Raw genomic sequence first — 12728 nt, 5'->3', positions numbered from 1 at the left:
TATTATTCAGAAAACTGCGCAGTTGGAATTTATTCCACGAATAATAACTAAAGTTTCAAACTAGAAAAACTCTTTGGAGAATTAATTTAATTCTAGTCACATAGCAGACAAAAGAATTAAATTGACGGATCAAGATAATCTTAAACGCGGGAAATATTATAAAATAAAATGGACCCAAGTTATTTGTAATTTGGTGATTTAAGTGGGACTGTAATATTATTCTTTAGTGGAATAAAATAATATTCCATTGATAATATATTAAATCATGGGTCATTTGATTTAATTAGCAATTTATCTAATGGGTGAGCCCAACACTTAAGTCATTCCATGGATCCCCAACCTAGCCCAACAAGTCCATTATAAATAGTGATGAGATGTGGAAACCCTAGCACACCATTCATTCACAACACTCCTCACTAAACCCTAGAAGCCGTCGCCGGCTCTCTCTCTCTCCTTGCCTCGGTTTTAGTGCCTTGGCACGTGGGAGAATTAGGGTTTTGTTTTGTTCTTGTTCTATCCTAATTCATAGGATTAGATCAAGACAATATTGAGTTTGTGATTGGGTTTTCCTAGATCTCTTCAAGACTATTATTGATCTAAGATCCGCCCACACGGATGGAGAATCAAGGACTAGGGAATAGGTTGGAAGATTCACGGTCGATAAACCAAGGATCTCCGGGTGGTGCAGCTAGCAACTTCGATTCTATGATGGATCAGAATGAGGTAACAATCGAATCTACATCAAATTGCATGATTATGTGTTTATTTGATGTTATATATATAGATCTATGAATATTGCATGAAATTGGAGTTGAATGCATAATCACCTAAATAGATCCGTTCTAGGACCTGTTTGGTTTTCGTGTCTTCCGCTGCGGTAGTCCCAACAGTTAGATCCGTTAAGTGCTATACCACACCAATGTCATCTTATTTCAGTAAGGCTTAGAAATATGCGGACTGACATTGCAACCTTTCACGATAGGTAGCCAAAGCCTATCTAGGTTATGAAATTCTTCTTTTTCTTTTGCAAAGCATTGCATAGATCTGACCGTGTTACCTTAAAGTGGACGACGCCCACAACCGGTCTACTAAGCAAAAGACTTTGTTTACTTCTTATGCATTTAAATGTTTATAAAACATCATATAAATGCACAAGCAAACACAATGTAATAATAATAGTGATTCTATTCGTGCGAGACTGCTCGAATAATACTGAATCGGGTTAAAAGTGAATTGTAGAGTTTTACGTATACAAGCAAGATTCTATTCGCGCGAAACTTGCTCGAAACATGCTTTTCAGTATACCAAACCTAACAGAACCTTCCCGCGTTACTAATATCAAAGGTTTCTAGGCTACACTCACTAGAAAATTGATCCGGGATAACACCACTGATTTTGTTTCCCCTGAGATTGAGCACTTGACTCACAAGATATTTTCTTATTAGGCAAGTAGGCATGCTACCACCAATGTTTTAAAAACCGGACCGACGAGCGAACTGACGAGGCTACTGGTTCACGGTTCAACTGGTCCAACCAGTCGAACCATCGGTCGAACCGTTTTATTGTAGCATTTATATATATATGAGTACATAATTAAATACATATTTATTGTAAAACACTTGGTTTCAAAACATGTAAATAAACACGCATTAATGCAATATATAATTTAATTTTAAATAAAATATAGATATATAAGTATAGATAAAACATATATATACCTTCTTAACGAGTAATACTAGTAATGTAAAAATACATATACTATGCATTAATTTTCATGTTATGAACACTTCTCCTATTATATATTCTTGTTATTTTATTTTTAATCTAAGCATTAGTAATTAAAACTTTATTTGAAAGTTAATTAAGATTTATTAAATTTAGTTATGATATAAAATATGTATACAACTTTAAATTATACATACACAATTAGTATATAGTTGATAGTTGATATAATATGAAGTAGTACATATTAACAAAACAAACTACATCCCACATTGAAAAAGTAAATGCAAAAGATTGTAAAAGATGACTATAAAACAAGCTTTTCATCCCACATTGAAAAATGAAAGAACAATCTTGTGGAATACATCTATTAAGAAAGACACAAATGTTTTTTTAAGCTAGTTTTTATAAATTCATAGGCCCATTACAAGTATGGGTTAATATGAAATGAAAGTTTAGTGTAAATTTTATTTTCAATTGATTTTTAATTCATTTTTAAAAATAAAAAAAATTTGGTAACCGGTTTGACCGGTTCCCAGTTTCCTGTCCAACCGGCCGGTTCACTCAGTCCAAAACGGTTCAATGCTCCACCGGTTTTATATAGTGAATCGGACCGGAGAGGTCACCGGTTCGACCGGCCGGTCCAAACTGGTTTTTAAAACACTGGCTACCACTCAAGTTATTGAATGACAAGTCGAGAAGTCTGAGTGAAGATGCATTGCAGAAGGAGGATGGAATCTTTCCAGTTAGTAGATTGTTTGCAAGCAAGACAAAAGAATTACTGAAATTCGGAGAGATGTGAGGCTTTTTAAAACCTGTCAGGAGATTAAAAGAAAGGATCAAAGAGTCCTTTTTGGTTCCCCAACTCCAACTAGGAATATCCCCTCGCAAACTATTGTTTGAGAGGTCCAAACTAAACAAATTGGATGCATTTCCAAGATCAGGGAAATCGTTCTGATTGCAAGATGATAGATATAACCTATTTAAATTGGGATATCCATGCGAACTTGAACTCATGTTGGTTGTGACAACTGACAGGTTATTGTTAGAAAGAGCAAGTGACGAAAGTCTTGTAAAACCTTGAATCTTATTCAGGATAAAAGTGCCATTGAACAAGTTGTCAGAAAGTTCGAGACTTGATAGGTTTCGAAACTGAAAAAGAAGTTAGGAATAGGACCTCCGATCCTATTACCACTCAAATCTAGCCGAGAAAGGTTGGAGTGGTTTATAATGGGAACTACTTCATTGATTTGTCCACTGAATTGGTCGTTGGACAAATCAAGAATATAAATTGAAGGCATGACAAAAAGATGGTGAGGAATGGTTCCATTCAATGAATTTCGGCTTAAATCTAAAAAAGAGAGTTTTGTAAGACCTTGAAAATGCAAATGAGAAAGTGAGCCCCTAAGATTATTATCACTAAGATCTATGGATTCAAAATTCTTACAGTCATGAAACGAAGGAATTGAACCTTTGAGAAAGATTCTTGTTAACTTGAGTTGAACTAGCTTAGTTAGGTTGGCCAACGTGGATTGAATTGGTCCCTTGAAACCAGACTCTGACAAATCAAGGTATGCCAAATTTGGGAGACGATGGAATTGGTTAGGAATCTCACTTTTGGTGAAGTCATTGAATGACAGGTCAAGCTTCGACAAGTATGTCAACCGGAAAAGGGCTGATGACTCGCCAATTTTGCCGGTGATTCGCTCGGTGGAGAAGCAAGCTGATTACGCGCCCCGAGTCATCACATTCCACGCCATACCATTCGCAACAATCATTTGTCCCATTCCATTTGATCAAACCTATGCCATTATGTTTCCGCCTAACTGTCTTAGTCCAATTCAGAATACTTGTCTGATAGGGAGCATAGAAAACTAAATTGCTCGTGAGCTCAAGTAAGATATTTTTTTGATAATCGAAGCATTGGCCATCGACAAATATTATTAAGAAGGCGGAGAAGAAAAGGAGGCGGAGAAGGGAAGAAACTGCCATTGCAAATTAAAGAAGAGGATACATATTAAGGTTGCTATGCTTGCTTTAAATATGCATGTACTAAGCTGGCGTAAATATTTCAAAATTTATATTTATTGGAATATATTTGCTTTTCTTAACCCATTTTACACGTTTTAATAGGTCAAAACTGAGCACTTGCTTTTCAACAGCAAATACACTACTCCTTGTTGGGACTACCGCAGCGGAAGACATGGAAACCAAACAGGTCCTAGACGGATCTATTTAGGTGATTATGCATTCAACTCCAATTTTATGCAATAAACATAGATCTATAGATATAACATCAAATAAACACATAATCTTGCATATTCGATGTAGATTCGATTGGTACCTCATAATCCATCATTGGATTGACGTTGCTAGCTGCACCACCCGGAGATCCTTGGTTTATCGACCACGAATCTTCCAACCTATTCCCTTGTCCTTGATTATTCATCCGTGTGGGCGGATCTCGAAGAACCAAATAAAAGTGATATGAGATCCAGGGAAAACCAACACAAACACGAAATTGTCTTGATCTAATCCTATGAATTAGGATAGAACAAGAACAAAAACCAAAACCGAGGCAAGAAGGGAGAGAGAGAGCGCCGGTTATGGCGGCTAGGGTTAGGGTTTGTGATGTGTGTAGTATTGTATGTGGTGTGCTAGGGTTTCCACATCTCATCACTATTTATAATGGACTTGTTGGGCTAGATTGAGGATCCATGGAATGACTTAAGTGTTGGGCTCATTCATTAGATAAATAACTAATTAAATCAAATGACCCATGATTTAATATATTATCAATGGAATATTATTTTGTTCCACTAAAGAATAATATTGCATTCTCACTTAAATCATCAAATTACAAATAACTTGGGTCCATTTTATTTTATAATATTTCCCGCGTTTAAGATTATGTTGATCCGTCAATTTAATTCTTTTGTCTGCTATGTGACTAGAATTAAATTAATTCTCTAAAGAGTTTTTCTAGTTTGAAACTTTAGTTATTATTCGTGGAATAAATTCCAACTGCGCAGTTTTCTGAATAATAAATTCCTTTTTCAAACACCTCTTGGGGATCGCCCTTTAGGGATTTAATCATACCACACTGGGCACACGAATTCTATGAAATAATATTCCAATACCTTCATGTTATTCAACTACTACCACCCAAGATATCATGAACTTGAGTTACGTACAAACTCTCACATATTGATAAGTCAAAGTGGCGTTTGATTGAATAAACAATATTGATATTAATATCATAGACTAGAAAATACTAAACTTTCTGAAATATATATTCTTTCAGTAGATAGCAATAAAGAATACATTTCGGATTAGATCCTTTCAGTGCTTTACCACACCGGTGTTACTAATCTCTTCTTAGGTGAGAGAGAATTATCATAAACACCGCAACCGTACCAATAGGTAGCCAAAGCCTATCTAGGTTGTGAATACGTTTTTCTTCTTACTAGATCTGGCCAAGTCCCCTACTGGAAAACTCATGAGGAGATTCATCGAATTTCCCTACTTGACCTTCTTAGTAAAAAGCCTTAGACTTGTTTATTATATTTCAATAATAAACCATTATATTATATTATTTATTCTCATAAATAGGTAAACAAGTGGACGTGGCATTTCTCGTATACATGCACAAGCTGACTGTACAAAGGCATGTACACTCGAAGCATCTTTTAGTATACAAACCCCAACAGTCCTTTCATCCACGATTAAGTGTCTAAGTTGACTTATAATGTAATGTAAAATAGGTAGAAAAAATTAGTAAAGTGAGAGTCCTACTTTTATATATTACATTTAAGAGTAAAGGCCAAAACTGGTCTTGAACATATGGTCATTTTATGATTTTGGTCCTAAACTTTATCTTTTGAATTTTTTGGTCCTGTACATTTCAAATTGGATCACAATTGGTCATCCTTTAATAATTCCGTTAATTTTATAACGGTCAACGGTTTAACTCAATTTTGACCGATTAAAGCTCTTAATTATGATTTTTAACCCATTAATTATATCATTAATTATTAATTATTATTCTAAGAAAACAAATAAATATATTAACAATAAATATGCTAAAAACAAATGAAATTAAAATAACAATATGCAATTCATAAATTTGTACCCACTTTTATTAGCTCCCATGGATTTTTTTGTCTGATTATACAGTTTAACGAGAAAATCAGATGCCAAATTTTCAGCCAAATAACACCTATCAATTGCTCGACGAAAAGACTAAGAGAGAATGGATACGCTTGGGATTTATGAAGGTGGAGGCGGCGAGGATGAAGGAGAGGTAGTCCCAGAAGCCGACGGCGTGGGCGACGGGCGAATTCCTCTTGGAGAAGAGATTCTCGAACCGGTAGGTCGGGAATATGTCGGAAATGGTGAGATTGCAGCAGTATTTCGAGTTGCCCTTGCACTCACATCCTTGGTCGCACACCTTCTCCCCTTTCACGGTCTTTACTTTGATTTCTTTGTCGGCCGCGCCTGCCAAACACGCCACAATTGCCATCACGCACATTGCCAATCGGATCTTCGTGAATTCACCGCTCCTAGCCTCCATTTTTCGGCTTAATTGCCACAATAAATGTCGGAAATTGATTTTTTAGAAGATTGCAGCGTGGATTTGGGCGTGATTTACTAATGCTTTATTTTAATTTTATTTGTTTTTAGTATATTTATTGTTAATATATTTGTTTTGTTTTATTAGGAGTAATAAATTAGAATAATAATTAATGATATAATTAGTGAGTTAAAAATTAGAATTAATAGTTTTAATTGGTCAAAATTGGGTTAAGCCCGTTGACCGTTATAAAATTAACGGAATTGTTAATGGATGACCAATTGTGATCCGATTTGAAATGTACGTGACCAAAAAATTCAATAGATAAAGTTTAGGACCAAAATCGTAAAATGGGCATATGTTCAGGACCAGTTTTGACCTTTACTCTACATTTAAAGTAAAATGTGAGTGAGATGAGTTAGTGCAATGGTGAGTCCATTATAAAAAAATATTAAACATTAAATAGACACTTAATTATGGACAGAGAAAAAGGTAACTTGAGATACTTAATCATGGACTAATGGAGAATATGCTTGTCCGTATATCTTATTTCAGGATTTTATGTAATAATGATGTTAAAATCTTATCAAATTTAATCTCTATATATAGTACTCCTTCCGTCCCATAATAATAGATGACACACTTAAATAATGATACTGGATTTTAGAAAAATAGTACTCCCTCCGTCCCAAGATATTAGACTCGTATACCACTTTGGGTGTTCCAACATATTTGACCAATTTCTATTTATGGTAAAAATTTACTTTACTACCAAATCCACTAACACCACTAAACAACACCTACTAAATTTCTGTATCCAAAAGAAGTGGGTCTAATATCTTGGGACGGAGGGAGTATATTTATATTAATGTGAGATAGAATTTTTTCCAAAAAAAAGAAATGTGACATCATTTATGAAATAAATAAAATTTTTTCTAAAAAAAAAAATGTCATATTATTTATTGAACAAACTAAAAAGGAAAGTGAACAACTAAGAAGCTGTCAAAATTGAGCACTTGGCATGAATAAATTCTTGAATAATTTCAAAAAAAGACAATTATGTGTGGGTCGAATCTCGACTTTTGTATTTATAGGAAAAGACTTTAGAATTTATTTTAGGACCTTAAGGAATTATTTCACAAAGTAAAATTAGTTTTGATTATGACTCAAGCTAAATATTTAGGCTCGACTTAATTAAATTGACCATGTGCATGTTGGAATATTATTGAGAGACTGTCGGTTTGTTTGATTCAAAATTTGGAATAGTAATTCCAAATTTCCAATGGTAGGCCAGCGCGCCGATAACCTTTTTCTATGTTCGTATTTTTACTTTAGAAAAGAGTTAACAAAATTTGATTTGCTTTTCTCTCCACCCATCTTACACGTTCAATTTTCAAGTCCAAAATCGACACTTTGTTTTTCATGAATTAGTAAAAGCACGTGATTTGCTTTAATTTGAATATTTTATAAAGTTTGTTACTCTTTATTAAAAAAGCCTAGAAATAATCTTTTTGTTTGAGTGAAGACAATGTTATTCAACACATCTTCGTCGTTTGTAAATACACATTTATACCTCATTCTTGACAAGGTATGTTTATTTAAACAATTTTCTCTCAAAAAATCGTGGACTAAAAATCGATTACATTCCATGCATAGGTGCAATATTTTGTAAGCATATTGATTTTTACATGCAATAATTCGTAAAAATATTTAATGACTTTACAGTATCCACCGATTGTTTGTTAGATTGCATGCTTATAAGATGGAATTTGAAGGAGCAGAGTGTTTGACGAAAGCCTTAAAGAGGTATCTCTCACACTAGCAATATAATTTCATAAATGTGATAATTTGCTTCAATAATATGCATAAATTTACGACGTAGTTCCATTGTTCATTAACAATACTTCAGTCACCTTTTCTTATTGATATTTTCATGTTTAACTGATTTATATCAATTCCCAAAATTCCTATTCATTATTTTAGCTTTGACTATGTTATGTTTTTATACTCCTATTATTATAACTATCACTATGCATTGGAAAGAGGCGGATCTAATCTTATAAAAATTCCAAATGGACACATAATCAAATTGTTAATTTGATCTATTTATAAAGTAAAATATATTACAAAAACACAATCACACGATAGAAGTTTCGATCACACGAAAAGAAACAAACACTGCTTAAACAAAAGTTCGCACCACAACCATATGCAAATCAAACACAAGCCAAATTACACAGTAAACCATTACTGATGATGATGTCTCCTAAGCCCATTCCTCCTCTCTTGTCTTCTTCTTACTCTTCTTTCATGTCTTCTTCTTCTTCCTCTCTCGTAGAATATCTTGTCAGCAACCTCTTCTATCTTCTCAAAGTATCTTTCTCTCAACCTTCTGCAACATAGCAGTGTCCATGCAAAGCTTCCGAATCCCACAACGTAACCAAATGCAGCAAACACATATTCCCACTTAATCTCCTCATCTTTTGATTCTGAATCCTCTGATGGAGATGGAGCAGGTGGTCGACGGTTGTTGAAACTTCCGTTGAGTGGGAATCCAGATAACCCCGAGTTTCCTACATATGAATCTGCTGTAAACGTTTGAAACTGGCGGCCAGTTGGGATGGGTCCAGTGAGATGATTGTAAGACACATTCAAGAATGAAAGGAAATCGAGTTTCGCGAGCTCATCTGGTATTCTCTCGGTGAGCTTGTTTGAAGAGAGGTCGAGCGACCCAAGATCTGTCAAGGCACCCAATGATCTCGGGATTGCATGAGTGAGAGAGTTGTGAGATAAGTTGAGAAGATAGAGTGAGCTAAGATTACCAATTTCATCTGGTATTTCTCCCTCAAAATGATTGGAAGACAAATCAATGCATGTAAAGTCAGGCCAAATCTTCACTAGCTTCACTTCAGTTCCTTTGACGGTTATATTCACCTCATTGTGGTAGTATGTATTGGCACCTAAAAAGTCGAAGTCAGAGTGGTTGAGCCTGACATGTGTAGGACTCCGTAGCATCATTCCTCTCAAACTCGAGAAGTTTAGCAAATTCAGACGACCACTGAAATCATTTGAAGATATATCCACAATTTGAAGATTTGGCGAACTCTTACTACATCTCAAGTCTCCATGGAATCTGTTGGAGCGCAAGACAAGGATGCGCAAGCTCAACGGGAGCGTGCAAGGGAAACTACCCTCAAGGTTGTTGTTTCCAACATTCAACACCAGTAGATTCTTACAATTTGCTAGAGACTTGGGAAACTCCCCACCTAAGTTGTTGTTACTAACATCAAAGGTTTGTAGGCCACACTCATGCGAAAATTGATCTGGGATAACTCCACTGATTTTGTTTCCCCTAAGATTGAGCACTCCTTTTACAAAACTTGCTTTGATTAGGCAAGGAGGAATGCTACCACTCAAGTTATTGTAAGAAAAGTCGAGAACACCAAATGGAGATGCATTGCAGATGGAAGTTGGAAGCATTCCAGTTAGTCTATTGTTTGCGAGCAAGACAACAGAATAACTAAAATTTTGAGCTTTGGGAAGTTGTTTCAAACCCGTCAGAAGATTAAAAGAAAGGTTCAAATAGTTCTTTTCGGTTTCCCAAATCCAACTTGGAATGTCCCCTAGCAAACTATTGTTTGAGAGGTCCAAATATAACAAATTGGATGCATTTCTAAGATCTGGGAAATCGTACAAATTGCAAGATGACAGATGTAACGTTTTTAAATAGGGATATCCGTGCAAACTTGAAATCATGTTGGTTGTGTCAACCGACAACAGGTTGTTGTTGGAAAGAGTAAGTTTTGAAAGTGTTGGAAAACATCGAATGTTATTCAGTTTGAAGGTGCCATTGAACAAGTTGTCAGAAAGTTCAAGACTTGATAGGTTTCGAAACTGAAAGAAGAAGTTAGGAATAGGACCTACGATCCTATTACCACTCAAATCTAGCCGATAAAGGTTGGAGAGGTTCGAAATAGGAACTTCATTGATTTGTCCACTAAATTGGTTGCCGGATAGATCAAGATCATAAATTGAGGGCAGAACAAAAAGATGGTGAGGCATGGTGCCGTTCAAAGAATTGTGGCTTAAATCTAAACCCCGGAGGTTTTTAAGACCTCGAAAATGCAAGTGAGAAAGTGAACCCTTTAGATTATTATCACTAAGGCCTATGGATTCAAGATTCTTGCAGTTATGAAATGAAGGAATTGAACCTGTTAGATTATTAACACTAAGATGTATGGATTCAAGATTCTTGCAGTTTTGGAATGAAGGAATTGAACCAGTGAGTAAGTTACCTGATAGATCCAGTATAACTAGTTCATTTAGGGTAGCCAATGTGGATGGAATCGGTCCAGTGAAACGACAATATGACAAACCAAGGATTATCAAATTTGGAAGGCGATGGAATTGGTTAGGAATCTCACCCGTGAAGTAAATGAAGGCAAGGTCAAGCCTCGACAAGTATGTCAACTGGAAAAGGGTTGATGACTCACCAATTTCGACGGAGACACCATCGCCGTAGAGGGTCAAACTGGTGACCCGACCAGAGTCATCACATCCTATGCCGGACCATTCGCAGCAATCACCTGTCTCATTCCAATCTGCGAAACCTGGTGGCATGGAAGAATTATATTTGAATTCGCTCCTGAGATCAAGTAACAGCTTTTTTTGATCATCAAGGCATTGGCCATAGATAAATGTTATGAAGAAGACGAAGAAAAGGAGGCACACAAGCGAAGTAGTAACTGCCATTGCAAAGGTGAGGTAATATGTTATGGTTGGAAATACTTGCTTTTAATATGCATTATGGGGTTGCTTTTCTTAACCCATTTTACACGTTATAATAAGTCAAAATTCACCACCTGCTTTTCAAAAGCAAATAGTATATGCTTGTTTGTAGTAATACTTATTTCAAAATTTTATGTAAAAATGGTGTTTTAGTAGTGTAATAGTTAAAATGTTGCAAGCATATATAACTGGTTTTAGTGAAGAGTCCCACTTTTTTAACAATTGATTTATAGATAGGGTTGGCACGGTACAGTATACCGCACCAAGAATGTCATATCGCATACCGTACCATAAATTGTGGTATGAGAAAATGTCATACCTATACCTTACATAATTTTTCGGTATACCGCAATGCGGTATACCGAAAATTCGGTATGATTATTTCCGATACCGTTACCATACCGTCTATGCGGTATACCGTACCGTATTGCGGTATACCGTACTTTTACGGTATACCGAAATAAAGTATGGCATACCGTAATACTTGTGTTTCATTCCCAAAAAATTCTATTATAGCCAAATATTTAAAATAAAATTTCACCTATTTAAATAATGTCCAAAAGATTAAAACTACACCACAATCAAATCTATACAATTGACTTGATTTGCATCTCTGCGTGTGTGTGTTTGGTGTTGGGGGCGGTTAAACTAAAATATGAAAGTAAGGTTAGGGATTTTAACATATTAACTATTTTTTATATAAATTTTAAATATAACATATATATCGAATTTTTAGCAAATATCGTAAATGCGGTATATTGCGGTATACCGCGGTATAAGATAATCTATACCTTTACCGTACCGAAATCTATCGATACGGTATCATACCGTACCGCAACTTGCGGTATACCGCAAATTCGGTATTTTCGGTATTTTTTCGGTACGATAAGTGCAGTATTTCGGTATTACGGTATATTTTGCCAGCCCTATTTATAGACCGTCGGATTGATTTACTCCCTCCGTCCCTGAAAATTTCTCACCTATTTCCTTTTTCGTCCGTCCTTAAAAATTTGTCACCTTTCACTTTTACCATTTTTGGTAGTAGACTCCACATTCCACTAACTCATTCTCCCTCACATTTTATTTTAAAACTAATATATAAAAGTAGGACCCACATGCCACTAACTTTTTAACCCACTTTCTATTACATTTCTTAAAACCCGTGCTGAGTCAAATGGTGACGAATTTTGGGGGACGGAGGGAGTATTCTCTTTTGTAATTCCACAAGTAGGCCCACGCGCCGATAACCTATTTCTATGTTCATATTTTTAATTTAAAATAGACTTAACAAAATTTGATTTTTTTACTCTCTACTTGTCTTACACGCCCAATTTTTAAGTCCAAAATCCGGACTTTGTTTTTCTTATAAATTGGATATAATAGCTATTTCAGTCACATAGTCATAAAATTTTAATTTTGGTCAATCATACCGTATGTCAAATTTTGGGTGAAATCATTGGTGACATGGCCGTCAAATTTTTTTATGTGAAATCACGAAAAATTATCAACTGCTCCTCATATTAATTCTCTAATTTACCGTTATTACATACATAAAATACATTATATCTATAAATATGGCATAAGGCGTATTCTAAGCGATTTAAAAAAGTTCAGAAAAATGGCCTGTTTAAAAAACGGCCGTGTA

At 35.2% G+C, this 12728-nt stretch overlaps 1 protein-coding gene across 1 annotated transcript; it reads right to left on the bottom strand.

Annotated features, from left to right (window-relative positions):
• Nucleotides 1-8542: 8542 nt before the first annotated feature.
• LOC148931909 (receptor-like protein 35) lies at nt 8543-11047 on the bottom strand. The gene is made up of 2 exons (XM_089063599.1): nt 10576-11047; nt 8543-10506 (listed from the first exon to the last, which is right to left on the bottom strand). The coding sequence occupies exons 1-2, from the start codon at nt 11045-11047 to the stop codon at nt 8543-8545; spliced, it is 2436 nt and encodes an 811-aa protein (XP_088919725.1).
• Between the last annotated feature and the right edge of the window lie 1681 nt (nt 11048-12728).

This window comes from Salvia hispanica, chromosome 2, assembly GCF_029641045.1.
Source record: "Salvia hispanica isolate PSC_SH4W2 chromosome 2, Shi_PSC_v1, whole genome shotgun sequence".
Classification (NCBI taxonomy): Eukaryota; Viridiplantae; Streptophyta; class Magnoliopsida; order Lamiales; family Lamiaceae; genus Salvia; species Salvia hispanica.
The sequence above is the reverse complement of the archived record's forward strand: the minus strand, read 5'-3'. Positions and strand labels throughout refer to the sequence as shown.